Below are 27,931 nucleotides of genomic sequence, written 5' to 3' on the forward strand. Positions count from 1 at the left end.
AGAAATTTTCCCGTGATCTTTCTTACAATGTTTTCTTCTCCAAGAATAGCTCTGAATTTATGGAAGTAGCAATCTTTCAAACACAGCAATTGCTATTGAACTTTTATAATAACATAAGAATATTACCTTTACTAATTATCTATAACATGGTGGCATACTCCACAAATTAATGTATTAGAGTAAGAATTGTATTTTGAGGGACATGAATGTCCAAAGTTTGGACCATGAAGATGATAGAATCCCAAGGACTATCTGATTTTTTAAAAGGCTTACCTCCCCAAAATGGCATGCTTAGTAATAATAATTGCTAATGTGTACATTTGTTTTTTAAAAAATCATAGTGCTTGTGCAAGTGTAATGAATTTTGCCTTATGACATGACTTTTGTGGTGACTATGCAATCTATCATTGTTCAAAAAGTTACACAGTGCAAAGAACGTATCATTGAGATATATAATGTTTGTAATTCTGCTCTTAGATTGATCAGTCATGTCTTGTGTTGATGAAAGCCAAGAAACGAATTGCCTTGCTTTGACCTTGGGGGTCTGAGATTAGTCAGTTTGTCTATTAGCCTTGTTCCAGTGTTCTTCTCACTTCATTTATTCCTTCTGTTTTGAAGAGCTGGAAATAGTAGACTTAGAGGAAGTCAGTAAAGCTTGATCTCATTAGTCATTTTTGAGAAACAGGCTCTGAATAATCAACTTTAATAGAAGGTTTAAATAATCAGAATGTCATGTTTAATTAATACTTTGTCTACTTCCAATTTATATTAATTGATGCCTCAAAGTCATCACACCTTATACCAATGATAACTTCAAAGAAGTGAAACTTGGTTTGAGAAAAATGCCCAAAGACCTTTAAGGCAGTGTAATCAACCAGACTGGTCTACAAATGGCCCACAGTCATGTTATTTACATTCAGTTCAGATGTTGCAATCTGAAATTCTTAGTATATGTGTTTTAATTCCTTATTGATTGTGTAATTCTTTACGATACTGTTTTATAAGACCTATTGCTTGTAGGATGCTTTTATAACTGTTAACCTGTGTAAAAAACATAAGAAAACAAAATAAACAAAATATCTTGCCCAAAGGTGTTGTAGCAAAGTTACATGACTAAAGACTAAAGGTTAATTGAAATATTTTATCTTGCATTTTAACAACTTAAGAATGCAGCTTTCTTTTTCTTTTTATATTTTGAGATAGAGTCTCACTCACTCTGCTGCCCAGGCTGGAATACAGTGGCGTGACCTCGGCTCACTGCAACCTCTGCCTCCCGGGTTCAAGCGATTCTCTTGCCTCAGCCTCCTGAGTAGCTGGAGGCTACTATGCCCAGCTATGCGCCACTATGCCCAGCTAATTTTGAATTTTTAGTAGTAATGGAGTTTACCATGTTGACCAGGCTGGTCTCGAACTCCTGACCTCAAGTGATCCACCTGCCTCAGACTCCCTAAGTGCTGAGATTAGGCATGAGCCATGATGCTCAGCCAAGAATGCATCTTTCCATGAGAGACAAGTCTTCCTCTTTATATGCTTTATAGCTTTCTAACTTAATAGTTACTAGAAAGTGACATATAATATCTTAACTATATATGTGCAGATTACAGAAATATTATATTTTGTAATCTTTTTATTACAAGGCAATGTTGTCTACATTCTTAGACAACATTAAATATTATTTTAAAGAATATTTCCAAGGTTCCTATTACAAATACTCAAGTTATATGTTTTTAAGGTATGTGAACAGGTTTTCATAGAAAGTTACCTCACTATTAATAAATGTATACGGGAAAATCTGGATTATAAAACAGATGTAATTTATAAAAGTATTTGCCAAATGCATCCCTTAAAAATGAAGTCTCTAAATAGAGTTAAATTGTGAAATTGAATTTATTTCCAAGTTTATAAAGATCTTCCCTTTGGCAAAATGAGGCATCTCTTTACTAATGACAATATGACATCATTAGAATTATCTTACAATGTGACACTGCTTTTCTTCAATTGTTGAAATAATTGATACCTACATTAGAATCCTTCTGTTTTTTGTTTTTCTTCTGAAAATATACATAAAGTTTGGTGAATCTATTTTTAAATATGTTTCACGGTAGAAATAGAATTGTGCTAGTTGAGCCACTGAGGCAGACAAAAGGTCAGTATTTGGCCAGATGTCACAGAGAAGAGATGATTCTGTGTTCAAAGAACAAGGTCACAAAATTGCTCTCCCTTGCTTTTGTTCAGTCTAAAAATTTCTCACTAATAGAACATGTGGTTGATGTACCTTGGGATCAAAATTCTTGCATTTCTCAGCTTCACATATGCATAAAAAATACATTTGGCCCAATGACAGTTTGTTCATATAAGGCTGAAGTGTCAAATAAGTGGTGCAGAAATTATAGGATTATATTATAATATTTTATCATGGGGTAATCAAAGAAGACAGATATTAATCCTTCAAGTGCTTTGTGGAAGCCATTTAGCTTGCTTTCTTTTTTTTTTTTAATTGTAAGGATTCCAATTCTACTATGAGGCAAAATTTGAAGGGCAATGCTTTACTTTCTTTCATAATAGTTGTTTCAAAGTTCTAATTCTAATCTTATTGAAGTTTATATTTTGAGACTAGAACAATAAACTCTTATTTTAGGAGCAAGAAAAGTGGCTAGTCTAATTTTATCCTATGTTTCTGTCCCTTTTATCTAGCTGAGAGAGAGGGAGGGAGAGAGAGAGAGACAGAGACACAGACAAAATACAAGTGGTATGACAAGTAGAGTGATAGAATCACAGAATTTCAAAATTAGAGGATACCTTGAAGACCATCTAATCTTTTTTAACCAGATACAGAGATCTTCTCTATAATATCTTTACACAGCAATAATTCATGTATGATAAATTGAGAAACTAACAATTAATATAACTTCCTTGAACTGGGCTATCAGTGTTTTTTACTTGCTTATGTTGGTTAGCAACATGCTAATTGCTATGACTGTTTCAAACTGGCATAAAGGATGAGTCAAATATTTTGACTGCAATAGATAGGACCTAAATGAGAGTTAAATAACATGCACCAGAGATTCCATAGTTAGAACCCTGTTATCTGAAAAGAAATACCTTTCATAATCAGAAGCATTAAGTCAGCCATTAGATTTTCTCTAGCTTTTGAGTCCACACTTACGTAGCTCCCCTCATCCATATTCTTATATATGTGCATAAGCTACCCTTGTTCTCTTCTTTATACCTGAATTTGAAAGTTAGGTGATGATTGTGCCCAAAATGAGGTTCACAAGTGAAGTTTACATTCTGTGTCATACTTGCTGAAAAACTTCTTAGACAACTAAAATCTAGTCCAAGACCTGCTACAGTTTGGGCATTCATGCAGATGCAATGTTGTTTAAGATTCTCACTGAAATATAATAACATCACATGTAGTTCACTAAGGGCAGAGACAAGATGCATTCAGGTTATTATATTTACACACACCATGCACTGAAATCATTTTTGATACCTTTATTCTAGTCATATTCAAACATTGACTTAGATTATTGATCTACTCAGGAAAATGAGCAACTTTTGAATTTGTACAGGCACAAGCTAAAACTGTATTACCAGTGTAAACATCTAAAATGAACCAAACGAAGTTGAGACTTTGCAGTGAAAAAAATATTTTCTTTACTTCTATGAACTGTAAAAACATCTACTTGCCGACTCTTTGAAAATGACACTGATTAAGGAAATCAAAATTCTAATCCTGTCTCTTTTTTAACTAGCTGTTTGACCTTGGACAGACCTCTAAATTGCTTCTGAATCTTTGTTTACCAGTTTTAAATGGAAGATGATAATCCCTATATTATAGTTCTCATGGGATTGTGAGGATAAAATATATGAAATTCAAAAATGTTAATGAGCTCCACAAGTAATATACAAACACCATCTGCAACCAAAACCTATATTCTTCAAAGATTAGAATATTTCATAATCTTTGAAAAAAAATAGAGGATTAGTGTAATTGTTTTATGAGTGGGGAGTGCCTTTTTACATACATGAGCTATTAATCAGCTTGAAAATTTGCTCTGCATCATCAGCAAAGTGCCCAATTATTAGTAGTTAAAAGGTTCAGAAGATGATGAGAATCGCTGTTTATTTTTTAGTCTGATAACCTCCCTCAGGTGATAATATGCTCACACATCGTAATCAGAATGACTTCCTGGCAGATTTTTTTCTTCCTTCTGAATCAAATATTTGTATGCTCACACCCATATTGTCATTGTCACTGTTGGCTAGTTGTGCTAATATAATGGATGGACTGTTTGTGTTTCTACTGAAGTCACCGATTTTTAGGTTTACTATCTTACCAGGAAACTCTTTTGTGAAATCTGACAAACAAGGTCTTGATCTGAGTGGCTGCCATCATGTATTTTAATATTTTATTTTTACTTTTCTAGAAAAGGAGTTATTGGGTTGATACAAAACAGAAGAATACACAAATACAAGTTCACTCTCAGATGATTTTTTTGAATTTTTGCTTAATTTAAAAATGTAAGCCCATTATTAAAATTACAAACAGCGTCTGTTTTCTGACAAGTAGATTGATTGTAGCGTAAAAGTAGCACCTCTGGTTACTTTTAACAACATGATGTATATTATCTTCATTCTGCAGTGGACAAAGCTGAAGTTCAGAGTAGTGAAGTACTTTCTTGTGTCCATGTAGTTAGCCAATGAAAAGACCAGAACTGCAATCCACGTCTGCCTGGTTCTAGAGCTCATACTTTTTCTAACATGACAGCTGGTCTTTGGGAAATAAAACGATACTGATCCATGGGGGTACAGGGTGGTTAAATGGCTAAGGAAGTATTTTTCTATGGAAGAGAAAGTTGGAGAAAGAGGAGAACCTAGAAGAGTAGGACAAAGAAGTGGAGATGTCTCAGGCAGGGGTTGAGCATACATATAGCCATAGAAGAATTCTTGGTTTTAGGGAATAATATGTAGACTGTTTTGGCTAAAGGAAAGGATTGTGAAGAGAAGTCAAAATCAAGATAGTAGTAGGATGTGGATGAGGGCATACAGCCACTCTTAGCCTCTGTTATAAGAATTTTGGATCTTATCCAGTAGCCAATGGTGGGATGGAAGATGGGGAAACTGTTGCAACTTGTGGATGTATGGGAAACAGTGCTTGGAGACTATTATTTTTATCACAATTGTAGTGGATTTTCTTCTTGTGACACATATGCAGTTTTTAAAAAGCTATAGTCCCTAACGATATGTTTTAGTTTTATTTTGCATGTTTATGTAATTAATTTATTTATTTTGAGATGGAGTCTCGCTCTGTTGCCAGGCTGGGGTGCAGTCGCGCGATCTCGGCTCACTGCAACCTCTGCCTCCTGGGTTCAAGCGATTCTCCTGCCTCAGCCTCCTGAGTAGCTGAGATTACAGGTGCACACCGCCATGCCCAGCTAATTTTTGTATTTTTAATACAGACCGGGTTTCACCACGTTGACCAGGAAGGTCTCAATCTCTTGACCTCGTGATCTTCCCACCTCAGTCTCCCAAAGTGCTGGGATTACAGGTGTGAGCCACCGTGCCCGGCGTCCATGTTTATTTTTAATAAAAGCAAGTAACTCTGTTAATTGCCTCATACACCTGCATCATTGCTAAAGTCAGAAAATGTGATAAATCATGTAGCAGAAATTATGGCAAATAGCACCACAATCTCCACACTGTCCAAGCCCAAAGATACAGATTAAACTGCTTAGAGAAGGATGCATCAACATAGTGTTTACATATATGTAAAGATATAGATCTATCTTCTTTTAATGAAAAAGATACTATCATTTATTTTCCCTGTCAATGGAAGAACAATTGGAATTTTGTTAAATGAGAATATAGTTCATTTTACAATTAAATTTATATTTCAGAAGCATTGAAATCAGAATTAGGTTAGGCATTGGAATTCTCAAAATAGAGATAAAGATTATTGTTTAGCCACAATTTGGGGGATATTCAGGTTGAAAAAATGATAGACTATTGCCTAAATTTGTTTCTGGCTCTAAAAGATTATAGTTATCTCTTTAGATTACTGAATATATAAGAGCCAATGTGGGGAAGCACACCTTACACTACTGGCCTATTTTATTCAGGTGGGGAGGGGAAGAAGGTGGCATGTACTTGTAAGGTAAAGGAAATCCTTAGTTAGATTTTCCTTTTTCTTACGAGTACAGTAAGGTCAAATAGAGATCTTAGGTCAGGCCAGGCGCAGTGGCTCACGCCTCTAATCCCAGCACTTTGGGAGGCCGAGGCGGGTGATCACCTGAGGTTGGGAGTTTGAGACCAGTCTGACCAACATGGAGAAACCCCATTTCTACTAAAACTACAAAAATTAGTCGGTCATGGTGGCACATGCCTGTAATCCCAGTTACTTGGGAGACTGAGGCAGGACAATCGCTTAAACCCGGGAGGCAGAGGTTGCAGTGAGGTGAGATCATGCCATTGCACTCCAGCCTGGGCAACAAAAGTGAAACTCTGTCTCAAAAAGAAAAAAAAAAAGAAATCTTAGGTCAGAGTTTCTAAATATTTTAAATAAGGTGTATTAACAATTTGATTTTACTGATTTAGTATTCTAAGTGAAGGGCAGGTATAAGGAAGAGAGTGAAATAGCAATGCCAGTGCTGAATATGAGTCAGCCTGGGGACTGCCAGGCACAGGGAGAGTCACGCTAGTGTTGTGAGGGTAGCTCTGAACTTGGAGTCAGGTGGCTACAGTTTTAGCTCTTGTTTTGTAAATATTTGATTTTATGTCCTTACCCACATCTTTTGTCCTCTCTGAGCCTCGGGGTTATCAGCTGCAGAAAAGAAATGGTAGAGTAGCAAATTCTGAGTCTCCCTTCAACTCTAGCATGTTCTATGATTCTTGTAGATGACACATGAGTACCTAGTTTGACAAGGAGAGTACCTCACTATGGGAGCATGGCCAAAGGGTGGAAACGTAAACAGAATATCTGTCTTAGAGACACTTAAGAAAAAATGTCAAGAAGATGAATAAAGAGAAAAGAGATTCTATACCATTTTCCAGATCTCATGATGATTAGATTAGGAGTGACAAAAGTTTCCTCAATTGTCTCAGAAAACGTTAAGAAGTTTGAACGGGTAAATGGACGAAATAAGTCCAAATTGGCACCCTTTCAAAATGAGAGTTTAGTGATTAGATCTGAAGATCTAGGATCATATCCAACCTATAGAATTGAATTCAGTGGTATCACCTCACGTAGAGTGTCTTGTGATATATGGAATGTACCAGGAGAAATATAGATTTTAAAAATGCTTGTTAAGGGCACCATTAATGTGGTATGATGATGAATCCCTAATCCTATTTACTACTTTTACTATATATGCCCACAGAAGCTATAAAATGGTCTGCAGTCTCTGTGGTGCAGAAGGTTTATAGTAGTCTTTTATTATGTGATTCACTATTTTTCTCAAGAGCATAGACATAGGGGATTGCTCACAAGTATCCATAGTGGCAATTATATGAGAGGAATCTTTTCTGATGGGTCTGCTACATTTCAGTATTAGACATTCCCCATAATCCAGTTAGGATTGCATTTATATATTTGCAATATACTGCCTACATAAAGAAAGAGAGGGTGCAATCCTTATAATGATTTTCAAAAGTGTGCATTCATTCATTCCTTTTCCCAACTAAGAGGGTATTCTAATGCTTATCTTAAGAGTTTTGTGAGAATTAGATATAATTTGTGGCTGTGTCTGACAATGCTTTGCTCAAAGTAGGTGCTTATTTAATGGTAGACGGTTTGCTTTTTATTGGTATTAAACATCATGTCATTAGTTCATTTGTCACCCATAGGCATTGTCAGATCAGGATTTGTGAACATGGGTAAGCTGTTTCTTTTCTTCTGTTCTGCTTGAGTGTTGACTTTGACACCCATTCTCACAAATGAAAAGACACCCTTACTTCAAACATCTGGCCATAAGAAATGACAATTATCTCAGTCTCAGAGTTGGAGCATTTCTAATCTCCAAGGCTGGAGGTTGTTTTTCAAGAACATATAATACTTTTATAATTGGTTTTCTCAGGAGACAGGCTCATAGTTTTTTAAATCACATGGTTTTCCTGGCTATTTAGTGCTGTACCATATTATCTCTCTTTCCCTTTCTTATATGCTTTCTCTTAAAATTATAGAAGTGGAAGAGATACATCTTTCTGTGACAAAAGCTTAAACAGTAACACATACGGATACATATTATTGATAATGCAGTGATTAAGTACAAAGACCACTGTTTTATATATCAAGTTGTACAATATTATGTGAAAAGTAGTTTATGATATCAAGTTTATGGCATAGTACTATAGCACTAATAGGCCATACTATGTAAAAACTAAAACTTATGATATATAACCATATAATACATATAATACAAAATGAGATATTAAAGAATAGAATGAGTGATTTCATGAGAAAAGTCATTTCTAGGTCCTGGGAGACTGCCCCTCACACAATGCTTTTCATGGTATTCCAAGTGTCACCTCCTCCAAAGCATCTCTTCTATTGGCTTTTCATGATGCTATTTCTTCTTCCTCCCTGATATTCTACTGTTATGGTCATTCTCTAAGGGACAAATAGCAAAGGATTTATTACAGTAATGTCTCTAAATTTCAACATGGTTTCAATGATCATATTACCTGTGTAGACAAATCATCCTCTACTTGGTTACCTTCTTCTATTCCCACATTGACTTGGCTTAGTGTATTAGACTCATTGTCATAATTAAAGCCACAGTTAATTGGACCTTGAGAAAATAAATTACCAAAGCCTGTGATGCTGGTAATAGAAGGTGAGGAACCATTAAAATTCACAACCCTTTTATTGTGAAGATAATGTAATAGAAGGCACAGAGATGGATTAATTTGTCTATATTTATAAGTTAAAATCCTAATCCTTTTCTAGTACTCTTTCCAAATGCTTAGTGTTGTTGAATACAAATCTAAGAAGGATGGCTATGGCAACATTTTAGCCTTGAGATTAGCTGGGGAAAATGTAATCATTAGAACTGACCTCTATGTCATATGAGAATAGAACAAAACTGCTTTTAAAAATGTGTAAGAGCATTAAAATTTGCCTGCGTTTGACTTTCTAAAGCTGTTATTCAAATAGATAATGAAAGAGGGTGCTAGGCTAGTTGAAGTAAGTAATCCATTTCAGGTCGTTTACTGAAGGTCATTTGGTTACAAGATTAAAATAGAAACTTTATGATTAGGAAATGCTGAAATGTTATAATATTATAAGGAACTAGCTGCTTTTTATTGTCTTAAACATCTTTACAGATACACTGGCTCTTAAAATAAGTTAAATATCCTTTGGGGGGCAGTATTTAATTTTTCTGTTATTGATATTGTCAAAGTCTCACTTTCTATATTCTGGCCTGAGGCAAGAAAAAGAGAAATTGATATAGAAAACAAGATTAACTTTTGTTTTCAGCCAGAAACTGACAAAAGAAATGAGTGAGATAGACAGCAAGTGGAGGTCATGATTTTAAGATACTATTCTGTAGCTGCTCTGGGTCTTGTGGAAAAAGGTTAAATGTGTTTTAAATGTATGTAAGTGTTTAGCTATTTAATCCTCATAGTGCAGTGTCCTCTTGCCAAGGAGAAGTGATCAAGTGGCAAATCTTGGGAGAAAGCCATTAGAAATTGAACTCAGTGATGTCTTTCTCTGAGCTACGGAATTGTTCGTCTTTATGCCAAGTCATAACATGAACTCTGAACTGCAGCAAGGGAGAAAGCCTCAGTTTGAATACATAGGTGCTTTTCAAACCATTGAGTTTATGATGCTAGGCAAAACCGGTATTTCCTGTTCTCTAAAAGATAATGCTCCTTCTGCTCTGTTGTTGCCATGTCTATAGCAATACCTGGGTGGAACTCCCTCCCTGCTTAACCCTGCCTCCTCCATTCCCTGCCTCTAATCTATAGGCACTTAGAAACACAGGCTATCCTGATTATTATGTTCCAGTATTTCTCATAATGGACACATATTATTTATTCTGTTTTTAAATGACAGAAACACAAATCTCTACCTAGTAGTTGTGGTCGATGATCCATTTAATTAAATGAAGAAAGGAAAATTTATATGCATTCTGTACCTTATTGGAAGTCAAAGTAAAACTTTATGATTGTGATATTTTCAGTAATAATATATAGCATTTCCTCCTTAATAATAATAGATAAACAAATTTAAAATGCCAAAAAATCATGATGAAATTTTAAATCACCTGTAATATCTTAATCACATCAAATAAAAGTACTCACTGTTATTATTTTGATATTTTGTTTTCCCCCACCGTCTGTGTGGCATCTGTGTATTGCACTATATTGCTTGAGGTAAATGTACGTATGCATTTTTCTTCCTAACTTTGGTGTCATATAATATATTTACTTGTTTGTTTATTGTGTGGTTCCTGAGGCCAGGGCCTTGTCTGTATGACTACTGCTGTATCCCCAGCAGCTGGAAGGTACCACCCACTGATTGTGCCCTGCCATTTAGATTTGCTGCATCTTAAGCTCAACTCCAGCTTTTTGTATTTATGTGCTATAGATCTGTCTCACTGTCTTCATTTCATGTCATTTTATTATATTTTCCTATATCACTAAGATCTTAGTAAAGAACATTTTTAATGGTCATATAATATTTCTTTGGGGGGATGTGCCAATATTCTTGTGCTCATTTTCTTGTTGGAAATTGAAAACATTTCTAATGTTTCTTAATGTATTAAATTGGTGCAAAAATAATAATGCTGGATTATACACTTCATATATAAATTTTTACATATCCAATTATTCTCTTAGAATAGATTGCTAGAAAAGAATTGCTATGTCAAAGCCACAAACTTTAAAAAAGTTTGTCTGTTAACTTTTTAATAGAACTTTAAAAAACTTTTAAGAAGTTTGTCTATTAACAAGTTGCTTTCCAAAGTGGGTATATTAATTTCCTCTCCCAATAGCAGTAGCTAAGAATACTTACAGTGGTGGGTGTCATTATTTTTAAAAATTCTGGTTAATTGAAAGACAAAAATTACACCTCATGGTTTGAAACTGCATTCATTTGATCACCAGTGAAGCTCAATACTTCCAGCGTTTTTAGTAGCTACATGTGGTTACCATTTTGGAACATGAATATTGGTGATTCATCAGAATTATTTGTATATTATGGGCATTGATTCTTTATCTATTGTTTTATTTGTAAAAAGTTCATCCCAGTTTTTCACATTACTCAATTTTCTTTTTGAGTCCAGCTTACAAAACTTGTAGTTTTGTTTGTAGAATTTATAGTTAGAAATAATGACCAGTTTTAAATTTCTGTATTGCTTTTAGGATCCTAAAATGTTTACGTCCCTAGATCATTTTCATCTCACCCATATTTTCTGTTAGTTTGTTTTTCCTGGTTTCTTTTTTATAGCCCACTTTTTACCTTATCCGGAATGGATTTTTTTTTTAAGCCTGATATAATGTAGGCTCTTGACTTTCCCTGAAATTTCTCGATATCCCAGTATTAAGAAATAGTTATATCAGTCCTTAGTTTATGATACTTACATTATAAATCTTGATACTTATCATTATATTAATATATTTTATGTTATATACTAAGTTGTATTTCAAGGTAATATATTCCGCTTGCCTTTCTATAGATATATCAACCAATTACTATATAATTTTGTTATTAAAAGTTTATAATACTCTTTTAATCTGAAGGGAAAGGTAGCCTCAATTATTATTATTTTTCTCTGAATAAGTCAACATTGAGTGTAACTTATATTTGCACAGAGGTACTTTTTACTCTTCACTGTTGATGTGGATGAAGAGAATCTGTATAGTGCTTTTAAATTTAAAGCTCATGGTGTTTCAGATTATATTGGTAGTGTTATCTCTCATATAAAATGTGTTCTATATAAAGATATAGTCCATGTATATGGCTGAATCTTTTAAAGTCCAAAAATTTCTTTTTCTGTGTACTATATGGTTTATTATTTATTGACTTATTTTTCTTCTTTTAGATTTAAAAAATGTTAAGTAATTAAAGTAACTTCCAAAGTAGTTTTTAACAACAAAACAAATGCCAAAATATTAAAGGAAGTATCAATGGAAACATGCAAAAATTTCTTTATGATCCTCATAATTATTGAAATTGCCCTAGATTAAACATGAATAAATTTAATTATTACGTATGTATTCAAATAGTTGAATATATAATCTTGAGAAAGAATCTTTCACTACATGTTATAAAAATGGTAATCAACACATTACCTAAGAAGTCTACACTAAGAATAAGATATCTTTTCCTTCTTGACATCTTTCTTCTCTTTGAACCAAGTATCTGTAGAAAACTATTTGAATCAAATTTTAATGAAATTCTTTTTTTCTTTCTTCTTTACTCCGAATATGATTCAGTTCCAATGCAAGATAATGAAACTCTTATTAGATGTTTGCTACTTTTCTTACAAAATGGCAATATCAGTGTAAGCCTATTTCATTCTAAGTCTTTTTTTCCCCCATGGTGGTTCAGCCTCAGCTGGCATATTCTAAATATGCATCCACAAAACACAGTTGTGTTTCTCTTTCAACTTCAGTAGTCACTGAGGGTGCTCAGTATTTTGACAAGCAATGTGAGCTGGCCATTGTATATTTAGAAGTGAGTCTTCCTTGTGCCCCTTTCCCTTCCGAGTGTTGACATTATTTCAGTCTGTGGCGATTTTTTCATTGGCTGGTGTCTCTAGATCAGTGAGGCCTGATCCTTTCCATGGCACTCACACCCTGTTTGTTTGTACCCGACTTCCCACTGCTGGCTGCCAGCTGATCACACCATGCTGTTTTCATGTTTTATGGAGAAATGTTCATGTGTGGCTGCTGTGTTTGATATTAAATCTGAGATGAACTTCAGGAGGTTCCCTGCTTTTTATTAAAAATAATTTTGGCTAGGGGCAGTGTTATCCTGTTCATAAATCAGGTATTCTCTGAGATTTAATAATTTAGATTTCACGTGAGGATTTGGTGGAATAAACATTTCCTTTCTCTGTTAAGCTGCCTCTTTCCTCCTTTTCTCCCCCCTTCTTTTCACTGCTTCCATTTTTTTTTAAGTCTCCTTTTGGGACATTTGTTCAGATTTATCTCATGGCTGTGAAAATAACTTAAAATGAAGAATCAAAATGATAGCTTAGTTTGGTTGCAGTAATTTAAACTTGATAAGTTTTGTGTCTTCCCATCACTATTGGAAGTGTGCTTTTATTTTAATGGTTACATATTTTAAATCCCAAGTTATAGTTTCCAAAGTTGTTATTGTCTCTCTCTGTTTTAATGAGCCAGTTCTTTTTAGGAGATATCTTGGAAAGGAAAGGTTGCTAAAAAGAAATAATAAGAATAATAAGAATGATAATAGAACAACAACAATGAAAGAGGCCAAAGAGGCCAGAAATCCTTTCTGCATGTGGTTACAAGTCACAAAAAAGGCAGAGTTATCCTTGAGGATGACAAGGAGTCCTGACAACCCTTCTCAAAATGTTTGCACTGGAGATTTAGAGGAAATACTTCAAGGGCACTTAGTAATGCTCATTGACTGGTCTTAATATTTTTGTGGAATTGGTGAGTATGAATACATAAATAAAGATACTTGAAGAGACTATAAGGAGTTGGAAGATGTTTTGTTTACCTTCATGTTAAAAAACAATAGGTAAAGGAGAGTCCCAGGGTGGGAGAGCTACTTAGAAGAGGGAGGTAAGGTTTCTCTGAGGAGGGAGACTTTGATCTGAGAAAAATGGGGCAAGCGTGTGAAGATCTAGGGAACATACCATCAGCTACATATGCCAGGGAGAGGGTCCTCTATATCTTGTTCTGTTTGAATTTTAGATTCCATGGGAGGATGAATGCTTGTGTGTAGCTAATGTCTTTAATCCTTTGCTTATTGTAATGTATAGCATATAGAAGATATTTAACAAACATTGATTAAATGAATGAACTCGATATAAAGAATGTTAATAAATGCAGTGGGAAATATCCTCCTGAAATTTAAATGGTTCTAAAAACATTTCTTGCAATAAGGTTTTGGTAAAAGCGAAAGTTATAAAATATAGTGACTTATGAAGACATTACATGAGATAATACAGTCAATGTATGTGACCTTCCAGATGTCTGACCTGATCCCACAGACAGCCTTTTTAGAATGCAGAAGAGTGAACAGATCACTTATCCTTTAAATGATCTTCTGTAATGATCATTATTTTTCAGCCAGGCTGACACTTTGAAGTTATAATGATGGAAGGTACTTTGATGTGCTGTACTGCTGCTTGAGGACAGAATCACATCTTCAGAAGACAGGAGAAGAGATTGTAAAGTTGGCATCCTATTCTCTCCTGTGAATGACAGAGCAAAGCAAATGCAGAAACTTCCTTAGGATGCTCTGTTACATAAGCAAGTGAGTTTAACTGAGTTTTCAAAGAATGCTGTTAAACAGACTTTAGGGATTAGCTTTATATGCTAAAATTATTAAATAATGAACTTTCAGAAAAAGTGAACTTTAGATTTCATTAATTCAACACCCTTTTCAACTGACAGGGAAGTGTAAACCCAGAGAGATTTGGTGATCTGTGTTTCTGCTAGCGATGGGGACATGACTAGACCCAGTCTTCAGGTTGGAACCCAGACACTTTTCCGTAATTCTATGAAATCAAGTGAAAACAAATATCAGAGACAGAACTCCAGAGAAAAGATATTGCCAAAAGACAGTTTACATCTGGAATGGTATATAGACATTTTTCTTGGTTGTAGGAAAGTAGAGCATAAAGCTGAGGGAAATGATGGAAGAAAAGTGAAATTAAAAGATGGACGATTGTATGAACTGCTTTTGTTTCCCTTGGGCAGAGAGTTCCTGAACCATTAGGTAGTGGTACTTGACTTGAGAAAAATGTCCCTAGAGAGAGGGACATGAATCTTTGTAGTCTAAGAAAAGGCATTAGTAAATATAAAATGAATGCACAAAAGCTTATTTTTCAAAAGTTTTAACTTTTGAGCTAAAAGATAAAAGATCACAACATTTCCATTTCTGCAGGGAATATGAATCTTTATAAGTGGACAGCCTGAGGAGAGGAGAGGGAGGGCTTCAGGAGGTTTTGCCATTCTGAGAGCCTTTGTGACCTTTTCAGGAAGCTGTCAACTGTTCCAACTAGGAGTCTTCATCACCAGTTTCTTGACAATGACATATTCTCTCTCTGAACTGGCAGGGTGCTTAGCCCATCAACTGTTTTCTTCTCTTTCCCACCTTTCCCTCTGCTCCATTAAGCGGCTATGTCATGTCCCCTGTGGCCTTGGCATGTGGATTTACCACTTTGACTACAGCCAGGCCATTTCTATTGGCTTCCCTATCAACTTTATACTTTTCCTACTAACATTAGCTTCATTTGCCAAAATTATTTTTCCCTTATTACTCTAAAAGATTTGCAGTGAAAAATTATTTTGCATTTTAGAGTCAAATATGTACATACATACCTATATAACCATTCATATATAGGCATTTTATAAAACCAATTAATATATATTTTATTTTATTAATTTTATTTTTTGGAGACAAAGTCTCACTCTTGTTGCCCAGGCTGGAGTGCAATGGCGCAGTCTTGGCTCACTGCAGCCTCCGCCTCCCAGGTTCAAGTGATTCTCTTGCTTCAGTCTCCCAAGTAGCTGGGATTACAGGTGCCACCACCATGCCTGGCTAATTTTTGTATTTTTGGTAGAGATGGGATTTTACCATGTTGGCCAGGCTGGTCTCAAATTCCTGACCTCAGGTGATCCGCCTGCCTCAGCCTCCCAAAGTGTTGGGATTACAAGCATGAGCCACCACACTCAGCCCAATTCATATATATTTTAAACAATACTTTAAGAAGCCAGCATTGGAGTACAAAGTGATGTAAAGACATGACTTGGAGCATCTAAAACAGTGATTTTAAACCTACCGCAACTACTGGAACACATCTTTCTTTGATAGAATGTCAATATATAAAACTAGTAAAAGAGGACTCATGTGGTTGAAATGAGTGAAAACAGGGTAGCCTATAATCCCATTGCTCATCTTCTATCCGAATTCCCAGAGCACCCTATTTGAACGCCAGTTGTTTAGTTGACCACCAAACATCAAAGTGATCAATATTAGTTGGACTTGCCATTGTTGGTCAGAAATGTTGGAGGCAATTCTGGGTGGTGGAAGCAGTAGTTCATTTGCCACGACTGAATGTCTCCATGTTTATTTGTTTTATTTCTTATTGTGCAGCAGAATTGTGATGGGACCTGGTTTACGTGTGTGTAGTGTGAGTGTTGCCAGCTCCAAGACATGTGTTTACTGTCTAAGGGCATTTTGACTCTCATTCCCATTTACCATGCCAAAGTGTATATATTTATTTTCTGTTGCCTTGTTCTTAGCATAAGCGTATATTTACTTAAGGTTGCTTGTCTTATTATGTGTCCTTGGGCAAAACAAGGGACAATTGGACTTTGTTCTTTGTTGGATGAGTGGCAATTTTCAGAAGTGCAAGATATTTTAAAATTTCAAAATAGCAAACAGTGGGGTCTATCTTTGCTCTGTTTTGGGGAAATGTGAATAATAATACTTATCTCTCCTAGCTTTTAAAGATGAAAATCAGTTTTTATTTGATATTGTAATTTAGAACATCATTTTAATAATTCTATATCATGTACTTGTCTCTTATAAAACAAATAGCATACTATAAAATAAAATTTAATGAGGACCCATTCTAAGTCTTGTATAGACTAATTAACTAAAAGCTACAAAAAAGTCTTGATATAATGAGGTCCTTCATTCTTTCATTAGTTAGAATAATGCTAGCTGTTACAACAGACAAGCCACAAAATTTCAATGGCTTTAAACAATCAAAAGTTTAATTTTAAAAATTATGTAATAGTCCATTGTTGGTGTCCCTGGTTACTGGTAGGCTGTCTTTCACACGTTTATTCTGTGACCCACATTCCTTCCATCATGTGGCTTTGTCATGCTATAGGTCCTTTGCAACTAGCTCACTCAGGAAAAGGATGTCATGAGGTGACGCACTTAACCACCTTGGTCTCAATGAACTCATCTACTCCCATTGTGTTTGCAAGAATGAGTCACTTTCCCCTCCTAGATACAAGAGAGGCTGGGAAATGTGGTGTCTGTTTTGGTAGCTGCTTCTCATAAAAAAACTTATACTTTGGAAAGAGAAAACAAACTTTGGTGAGTAGTTGTCTGAGCTGTAAATATGAATCTCAGAAACACTATTATAAAAAGGGTTCACTGAAATGTTGCATTATCTTAGTGTTCTGTAGTGCAAATCCTGAGGAAAATAATTAATTTTGTTAACAATTTAAAAACAACCTAAGAGATATAATAATTGAACATCCGCGTAGAATTTATTACTATTAAAATATTTTATCTTCTTCTTTAGTTGCTAGTGTTATATTTAAAACCAATTTTGTTTTTGTACACTAGAACTTGCCGACAAATATGTTTGTGTTTATCCATGATAAATATGGATAACTGTAATGTATCTGGAAGACACACTAAATCTTTAGAAAATGAGAAAAAATGAGATGCAGACAATGCAAATTTTTTGTGTGTATGAAATGCAAGCAAATGAAAATTTACTCTCAAGCTACGTTTTGCTGAATAATTTTATTCAGTCATGAATTTATTCTAATAGTAGAATAAAAAATAAAGTAATGAATGGATAAGACTGCATATATTAATGTTTCTGATTGCTTATTATTTCATATTTCTGAGTTGCGAGTTTTCATTTTAGTTCATTTTTCTATGTGGTGGTGGCCAGGAGTGACCCTTCTGGCCGTTTTTCTATGTGGCTTTGCTGCACTTTTCTCCTTCCTTTATGCATCTCTGCACATTTTTCCACGAGCTTCCTTTAGCCCTGCAGTCTTTTAATCTTTGTCTGTTCATTTCTTACATCTCCCTACAGGTTTCTCTGTCTTCTCTTCTTTTATGGAGTTCTTCATCTGTGGACAATGGAGAATGGTGAGATTTAGATAAGACATCAGTAGTATTGAAATGTAGAATGTCTCAGTGAAAACACCCATAGCCTTGCCATGGTTGGGTAAGAAGCAGAGGGCAGGTGTTTGATGCTGGAAATCAGTGGGATCGCTGTGTACATTTATGTAACAATATGCTCAGCTCATCACTTTGTTCAGCCTTGGCCCAGAATCGTCATTAAGGATGAACGTGAATCATAGACCTTTAAAAAATGTTCATAAATAGGCTTATTGAATGTTTTCTTCCTCTTGCTATATGTTTTTCAGTGACCACCTATGCCTTCCCTGCAACTATGCGCCACGTCTCGTCAAATACACTTCTTTTATAATGTTTTTAATAGCCCAATTCCCACTCAGTAGAAAACTAAAGCTACAACCATAACACAAAATGACGATGAGGCAAAATCACTACAAATACACAAAGAAATGTACGTTCTTCTGACTAGTCCAATTTTTTTCCTGTCTGGAAAACTATTTGTTTTCTTGAATGCTTACTTGTAATTCAATCCCTGCTAGAAATGTCAGAAATCAGAGAGGCAGATAGGACAGTTCTATGTCTACGGGTCTCTGGAGAGTTTAGTGTGAGCAAGATTCAGGGAAAGCATGTCAAAATGTATGGAAAAAAACTCATGTGAATGAAAAATACAGATAGCTTTTCCTTGAAATGTACTCATGTACTTTTTTTTTTTTTTTTGTCTGCAACACATGACTGAAGTTTGAAGGATAAAATAAAATTAACAGCTGCGGTAATAAATAGAGTACTTCTGCAAAAAAGTAAATTGGTGGGTCAAAAAGAGAGAAGCGAGAGATGCTTGAGTCATTCTGGATGAGTCCTACAGAATAGCTTTCAAGGTCTTTGCGGGGTCACTGTAAAGAAAATGTGAAACAAGTATGATTCAGAAATAAATACTTTGAATCAAATGGTACTTAATATAATTATAAATACTTTATGTTGAGATAAATTACAGTTCCGTTTCAATTGCATATAAAGAAATAGTTCCCATTTTCCCTTTATTTTTTGCACCTTACATATTATTTGCCATTTTTTGTTCTTTTTATTTTATTTTTCCTGAATGCCAAGTACGTTTGTTAAAATATTAGGAATTTTTAAATAGAAATGTCAGGCATCAAGCATTTCTCTCCAGAACACACAAGAGTAGGTTTTAACAGAACTGCCTATCATCATGCCCAGCCCTACAGCACAAAGACAAGGTCAGGTGCCCCAGGATCCATGAGTTCTGTGGTCTCCATTGTATGTATCCAACACAGGGGATTATATATGATCTATTTGGACTTGCACAAATCTCAGACTTTATTCATGTTATAAAATAATCTTGAAATATCTTAAATTCAGGTGATTAGAGAGTTATTCATGTAATTTAGATAACTCATGTGGTCTGAATGTCAGAAATCCTTCTAGCTTTCAGGTTTCCTTGACTTCTCTGGAGAATCAAGCTAGGTTTACTCATTTTCGTTTTCACTTTTAGCGAAAATGATGCACTGGAAACGGTAGTCATTTCTGATGCTCCATTATAGAGTTGCAAAGCACACTTTTAAAAATGCACCTTATTCTGCATTATTTACAAATTTATTTTTGGCGTGAATGTCTTTTCTGCTATTTCTACTATTAAGCGTGTAGAAAGATACTTGGCTTAAAATGTGTCACACCTTGACAATTGGTCTTCTAATATTTGCCTCATGTATATAAAATATAATACATGTTTCTCAGCATGCAAAGTTCCTGGGGACCTTGTGCCTGGAGTTAAAGCAGGCACAAAGCAGCCATGACATCATGACAAGATATACCATGTGTGTGGAACTTAGAGCCGGAAGACGTGGGTTCAGGTTCCCACCCTTTCACTTGCTGCTGTTGTGACCTTCGTTATGTCACTTAACCTCTCTGAGTTTTGGTTTTCTTGTTTAAAATTGTGGCTATTACTTCCTATTTCCATGGGTTGTTGTAAAGTTTGTTTGCTCATGCTCTTTCTCATTCCACAAATGGTTTAAAATGACATGCATATATTTAAAAATAAAATAAGATGTATTTGACCATTCAGTGCTTTGTAGATTACATAAACATAAGTATAGGGCCATTTTCATTTCTGGGGAGGCCTATCATTCAGAACAAAAGTGCTTCTAAGTACATGTTTTGAAGACTTCCATTTAGTAATTTCAAATAAAGCAAATATACGTGACATAGACGTTATAAGTGCCAATTTAAAATAAGCCTATAAGAAAGAAGACTATCCAAGACCTTTTTGACTGAAGACCATTTGCAACTAATAAAAATATTAGACTCTCACATACTTAAATGCCTGTTAATTGAAAAGAGCATATATGACAAAAAGCTCTTAGGATTAAGTAACTTATAAATGGTTTTTATTAGTCATAACAAACATGTACTAACATTTGAAAAAGAATAGAATTTAATTTTATTAAGAGTAGGCCCTTTTTACTCAGCTTAAAAACAATGCTTTTGTTGCATTTAAGATTGGTAGATACCTCAAAAGAACACAGAAGCTTTGAAATATCCATGGCCTACTTGTTCCTTTCTCTAATTCCTTTCATTATCAAGTGCCATTTGCCTTAATCTTGGGTTACTAGCAAAGCTATCTGCTCTCTGCATCTAAAGCCTCTGGAAAGATTGCTCTGGCATGGCCTAATAGCTTTTATCAGCTCACCCAGTGGCTCTTACACTTTGATACTTGAATCCCAGAGTTAACTGTATGGGGGTCAAGCCCTTCTGAAGGAGTAAACTGCTCTTCTCTATCAATAATGGCAGTTTATGCCAAGATAGCCAAGAGAGCCTCCCCACCCCCTTTCCTCTGTCAAAGTGAAATGGAACCTAAGAATGGAAGCTAGTGGCTATTTTTCCATACCCCATCCAACTTGCCATTGCTTAATTCCATCTAATTATCAGCTGGGCATGGTGGCTCAAGCCTGTAATCCCAGCACTTTGAGAGGCCGAGGTGGGAGGATAACTTGAGGTCAGGAGTTCAAGACCAGCCTGGCCAACATGGTAAAACCCTGTCCTTACTAAAAATAAAAAAATTATTAGCTGGATGTGGTGATGGGTGACTGTCATTCCAGCTACTGGGAGGCTGAGGCAGGAGAGTTGCTTGAACCTGGGAGGTGGTGGTAGCAATGAGCTGAGATTGTGCCACTGCACTCCAGCCTGGGCAACAGAGTGAGACTCCGTCTCAAAAAAAAAAAACAAAAAAAACCCCATTTCTTTAAAGAAGAATAATTATAGAGAAATTACTGGATATGCTGTACATTGCAGCAAGATTAGACACTTTCCCTTTTGTTTATATTTTAAGCTGTTATTTTTCCCACTAATATCTGTATAGTATATTTGGCTGATAGTAAAGTTGTTAGTCTGTTTCTGCTTATCTGACGCATGCTTACCTTCCCTCCTTTTGTATAAAAAATGATTTTTAGGGAAATTTATTGTGAGCTTCTGTTTTATTTTAAATAATATATAACTCTAAAATTCTGTTTCCTAAACAGTGAAACTATTTGAAAACATTCACTTAACATTACAGTTCATGTTACACAGAAAAGTGATAAAAATCATGAAATAAGTTTGTCCCTTTCCTTATAATAGAGGAAACTGTAGCGTCAAGGAATACATGAGAAATACTAGCTTGATAAGAGCTCTAATAAACTGTTTATTAAACAACTATGATTGTCCTTAAAAGTGCTAGAGTTGAGGGACCCACATGCTTGAAAGTGAATACACTTTGGTGGTCAAAATGCCCAAATTTCAATGTAGGGTGTATATGCATCTGAATTCTGAGGCTTCCACTTACCAGTTGTGTATCTTTAAGTGGTTATTTAAGCTCTTGAAGACTTTATTTTCTCATACAGAAATGGTTCCTAACTCACAGGATTTTCTAAGGACAAAATGAGACACATCTGTAAAGTGCCTAATAAAATGTCAGGCACACTGCAGCCCAATGGTAGCAGCTGCTCCTGTTGTTTTTATTATTAACAAACAAAATGAAGGGAAACCAACCTAGAAGGTTAGATTTTCCAGGATCCCTTCTGCTTAGATCAATTTAGGAAACAGCCCTCAGAGAGACTGTAATATCTAGGCAGGGAACAGGCAGAGGCTGACTTGGAGGAGCTGGACTGGGAAGATAAATTCTATGCTGGGAGAGCCACAGTCCCGAATTTCAGACTTCTTTCTTTCTGCTGTTTTGCAGCGTCGTGTGATGTGACAGTACTATCACTGCAATTAATCATGTCACTTCATTATTTAGTGATGGAACTTTTATATACCTTAATCATATGCTTGCAAAAAACAGAGAGTCTTTTTCTCCTTTTCTTCTCTTCCCCTCCCTCCACAGAAAATATTTACTCCCCATATGAGGATGTTATAAGAGCTGAAAGGATTCAAGGTCAAAATAACACAGTGAGTGGTTGGAAAGCTGCGTATACACCTTCATGTTCTCCTTCTTACCCTTTTGCATTTACAATAGCCCTTCTTGCAAAGAAACAGAATTCATCTTTAATTTGTTTTATGCCATTCATCCTTTTATATTTGATTGGCTCAGTGATTTCCTTTACTTAAATTTAGCATTTATCGATCACAACTAGCAATGCATGTTGTGGTGTTAACGGAAAATTCCACAGGACCCTCTTCACGCTGGGGAAGGGGACCATCTGCTACTTTCATATTAGGATGTCAGGATTTAGAGGTCAATGTGTTTCCCCATCAAGGCTGAAGGCTTTGGGAATCCGGGGAAGTGTCAGGCTCCAAGCAGTATAATGAATGACAGTTGCTGACTGGCGAGGTTTGCATGTTTTCAACAGGGGATATCGCTGTTCCGAATAATGTGCTGGGACTTAGTGTGCTAACACACCCAGCTTGGGTAGTGAGGCAGGCTGTGCCTTTCCCCCCGCCCCCTCTCCCCTGATTCTGAGCTGCATTTTCATCTTGGAAGAAATTCTACTGAGGTCTTCATTAGTGGCACCCAGCAGGGTGAAGGCTCCATGAGGGCTGATAAGCACTATGGCTGAAAAACGATCAGCCTTTGTGCAGGCAGTTGAAGCTTTAAGTTGCCTGAACTGGAAAGAGTCTGAAGAGGCGATTATGTTAAGCAAGTAATGTGGACTGGTAACATGGAATCAAATTACTAGGGTCAGTAACTTCCCAGCTTTCCCAGTGCATTAAATGAAGACATAATATTGCATTTGTGTCGGGTACTTCTTGATGCCACATTGTGTCAGCACTGTCCGGTCGTCTGTACTTCACAGCACGTCACCTCTAATTTCATGGGATTATCTGCGCTGTTGCATTATTAGATACTCACAATCTTGAGCTTCCTTTGAACTCACAGCAGGGCAGTGCAAAGTCATCATTATGAACACTTCTGTGCTTTCTTTTGTTATATACAAAAGTATTGCCACATTCAGAAAGGTAGATGTATCCCACTATCATGCTTCCGAAAGCGTGCATTTATTTGGTGGTAAGGGAAGCTACTGATGGGAAAAACATTGAATGTGAAAAATGTTTTTAAGGACCAGTGTTAGAAAGGTGTCGAGGCAGTGAATTAGTATTAGAAATGTTTATAGGACAGTGGTTCTTAAAGTGTGGACTGATCAGCAGCCTCAGAATCACCTAAGAACGTATGAGGAATGCAAATCCTACTGAATTAGAGACTGTGGGGTGGAGCTCAGCAGTCTGTGTTTTAACAAGCCCTGCAGGTGATTCTGATGCATCTCAAGTTTGAGAAACACTGCTGTAGCATTTATGGAGTGCTTGAATGAGATAAATCCATATGTTCTGGGGTATAGCAATAGACAGATGAAGTATCTGCCCCCATGGACCTTATTAAGTTGCAAAGGAATATGTGGTTCTTTGCCCTGATGAAATGTGTATACATACCCAACAGAGCCTATAATTATTGGAGATGCTATTATATTCTTCATTTGAATTAGGCTGTTATTTTCTTCAGTATCAGAGGATGACTAACATAAGATAATGAATAAGTGATTCCTTTGTGCATTTCAGAACCATTCCCCTTGCAATATGTATATCCATGGTCATTGTCACCATTGGCTATGTGCTGACAAATGTGGCCTACTTTACGACCATTAATGCTGAGGAGCTGTTGCTTTCAAATGCAGTGGCAGTGGTAAGTCCAAATTGGGAAAATGCCAAGTGGAATTTAGGTTAATGAGTTGATGCAATTTTATAGTAGTTCCCTCTAGCAGAAAGTGTTTTGAAATTCAGTAATCTTTTCTTGACCTGAATAATAATGAATATTTAAAAAATTTACAGCATACCTTAGCATATTCTATTTAACTGATACATCTAAATTCCTATATGATTTCCCATTATTTCTAATTTCTCATTAAACAATTTTACACGTACATGCTTGAAAATCTGCCAAGGCTTGTTGAATAGAAGGCATTATTCTCCCTGTGGACAGTTATTGAATCTAAATAAATACATTTTTGTATGCAAATTGTAATTTATTCTGTACACTTTCCTGTTTATGAACTTTTCAAATGCAAACTCAAAATCCTTGCCAGAAGTGTTACTTAAGAATTTTGATGTGGACCATATAAATTTGGTTTTCTTAGTGTATCCTTTTGAATACTAGTCCTGGGATATTAATAAATTTAGGAAATACTGGGTTATTCAAAGTTAAACAGATGTTGTTGTTATAATACTTCTCAGAATATTAAAGATACCAACATGCATTCTAACTCCCTAAGACGCGGAGTATTTTATAATTTTATAGTATTTTCCAAAATGTATTTGACACCGGGACCATATTTGTCCCCAAAGATCATAAGACTGTTACTCCGTGACACATACTTTTATTTTGCATAAAACTTAGCTAGTAAGAGACCATTCACTGTTGTTCACTCTTGACCCCATAACAATGAAGGGTGAAAAATTAAGGACCCATTATTTGATGCCAGTTCCTTTTAAAATAGTTAGTATTACCTCATATCAGCAGCATCTACAGAGAATAAATTATCTCATTTCATTTGGACCTGTGTATGAGTTCACAGTATTGAAAAAGACTTTGACCACTGCTCTGAGTCCTACCAGACAATCAAATATACAAAGCTTATTGAAGTCGGGTCAGTCATCTCATCTTTCAAGACAAAGGGCAGCACTTATTCTTTGGGCATAATGTAGCCCTCTAATTACATAGCGCCAGCTGCTTCAAGGACAACTAATGAATCCAACACATTTTTTTTTTGAAAATACATCGTTCATGGAAATTTGCAATATTGCTTATATCGTGGCATAAAAGAACATTTTAGAAGTTGTGTTTATCTTTTAAGTTTCTGTGGCTTATTGGACTTTCGTTCTAGCTTTTTTATAGGAAACCACAAAAGAAATTGACAGATACATAAGGGAGAGGGAGTGACTTTATAAACAGAGGTTTAGCTAGTGTGATTTTTCTGGGAAAAATATTTTCAGAGCTAATCATGTATATGATATAAATTATTAAGTCATTAATTATCTTATTTACCTCCTAATCATGGGATTGGCACATGAAACACGTATCTGTAATACTTCTCCGTGTACTTCACTAGAAAATACGGTTTTTCAGGCTAAAGAGAAGTTATGCAGAAAGATTTCTACCTCCAGAAGTCGAATTTCTGATTTGAGCTTTTATCACTTGCCAGAGTCAGAGACAATACACATCATAGTTGATAAAGATTCAATAAATGGATCATTGCTTTTTGAAAGTGGAGAGAAGGTGCTTGTTTAGACCTTTGCCTGTGGTTTTGCAACAAGCAATGCCATGGCCCTTGCTTTGGATTATTGTCTACGGAGTTAGTCTGACCCTAACCAAAGAGAAAAATTATAAAACATCCAAGTATCACCAGGCTAATAGAAAGTCATACAGCAAGTTTGGCCTAAATTGTTTCATTTTATTCCAATTTCTGGCAAAGCATTAATTTGCTTCGTTCTTTCTTTCACTAGACCTTTGCTGAGCGGCTACTGGGAAATTTCTCATTAGCAGTTCCGATCTTTGTTGCCCTCTCCTGCTTTGGCTCCATGAATGGTGGTGTGTTTGCTGTCTCCAGGTGAGTGAGTTCATGTATTTCCAGAAACACATTTCTGTTTTTGAGATTGGATGTGATAAGGGTAACTTTAAAAAGAAAAAATAGTGCCTCCAAACCTGTTGTTTTTAAAGGGACATGCAAGATTGAAATGTTGGTGTTAAGTATCAACAGCACGTTTTATTCTGTCCACTAGAGGGCACTGCTTGCCTATTAATAGCTTATTTGGAAGCCAGACATGTGGCTTTTTTAAAAATAGTGTTTCCACAGAGTCTAACAACGGCATTTTATTTCTGGTGATATGATTTTCTGTTTCTCTGAAGATGCCAGGAAAAAAGTAAAGTAAGGGACATCAGAAATCACCACCCCACTATCTGTATTTCCTTTGTTTAGTTTGATGCAAAAGTCTTTTTGTTTTAATATAAGATTAAAACCCAATCAGATAAATGTGAATGCTGCCTGTACATATGTGCCTGTGGATGTGCATATGCGTGTGTTTGTTGAATTGGATTCACAACACACATATAACTCTAGAACTAAATTCCCCATCAGCTGTTTATATGTAGGGAAAGCTATGCCCAATCAGATATTGCTATTTTTTCTCTTCAAAGAATAATATAATGTTGGCAGATTTTGTAAAATTCAAACTTAGATTTCTTATGATGTTTCTTCACCTTATTTGAAAAGTGAAACTTAGGCAGTCACCTAAGAAATGCCGAACCACTTGGTATGAAAAAGATGCAAGTTTTCTCTGGGATTTCTGGATTTTCCCTTTGAAATGATCTATCATGCAGTCAACTCCACCTACATTTCTCTCCCATCAGGTTATTCTATGTTGCGTCTCGAGAGGGTCACCTTCCAGAAATCCTCTCCATGATTCATGTCCGCAAGCACACTCCTCTGCCAGCTGTTATTGTTTTGGTAATGCATATTAACAAGTATACATAGATATAACCTTGAATAATAGGTTAGCAAAAAGGAATTCCAAACAGACATTAGATAGTACTTCACTTTCTCATTCATTGCTAATGCATGTCATGGTGGAGTTTGGGAGGCAGGGTATCTTCCATCCCTTCTTCTTACTCCATGTTTCTGATGACTGTTTGATGCTTTGGGGCAAAAATCACATCACCTTTCTTTCACCTTTGCAGAAATGTGTAAGGTCTAAGGAAAATGACTAGCTTGGCTCCTCTCAGATGTAGCACCTCACAGAAAATGACGTAGAGTATTAAATCCCAATTGCTTAAGGAAAGTAGAACAAAAAGCTACAGTCTAAAAAGTACCCAGAGGTATGATCTAGGCACGTTATAATGAAATGCACACAAAATTATTGAAAGCATGGATAAAATCCTAGACAGTGCCATGAAGCTATGATTTAAAGTGAGACATTTGAGAGCAAATGTCGTTTATCATTTGCTCTCAAATGTCTCACTTTTAATCACAGCATCATGATAAAATAAAAACACCACAATGTAAACGAGTTGTAAAATTCTTTATGCAGAGAAAAGTGTTTGTGAAATGTGAGCTACAAAAGACTGTATAAGGTATAAAAGTCCTCAAATACCCATTGGCAATGTTATATTCATTTTTACTGATGATTTTGTTACATTTCTCTCAACTGGAATCTGTTGTCAGGAGCACCATAGAATGCACTGAACATTTTTTTTCATGCATTTAATTTGTTTCAGAATGTTTCCTTGAAATTTCTTTTTAAAGTATGCTTACTCTCTGTGCAGAATCTGGACGTTAACGTCACTTGTGGGAACAGAATGTATTATTCCGTGAAGAGAGCTTTCGTTTTAAGCCTCTGCTATCAGTCATG

The 27,931-nt window shown here is 35.6% G+C and overlaps 1 protein-coding gene across 1 annotated transcript in view; it reads left to right on the forward strand.

Moving 5' to 3' along the window:
• The window catches only part of SLC7A11 (solute carrier family 7 member 11), a 76,938-nt gene that overhangs the window by 32,149 nt on the left and 16,858 nt on the right, over positions 1-27,931 (forward strand). Inside the window, exons 7-9 of the mRNA XM_012443241.2 lie at positions 24,089-24,212; positions 26,030-26,133; positions 26,934-27,030. Coding sequence (XP_012298664.1) covers positions 24,089-24,212; positions 26,030-26,133; positions 26,934-27,030 — 325 coding nt within the window. The remainder of the gene's footprint in view (positions 1-24,088; positions 24,213-26,029; positions 26,134-26,933; positions 27,031-27,931) is intronic.

Source organism: Aotus nancymaae, unplaced genomic scaffold (genome assembly GCF_030222135.1).
Source record: "Aotus nancymaae isolate 86718 unplaced genomic scaffold, 86718_ANA_hifiasm-v0.15.2.pri h1tg000033l, whole genome shotgun sequence".
NCBI classification, from domain to species: domain Eukaryota; kingdom Metazoa; phylum Chordata; class Mammalia; order Primates; family Aotidae; genus Aotus; species Aotus nancymaae.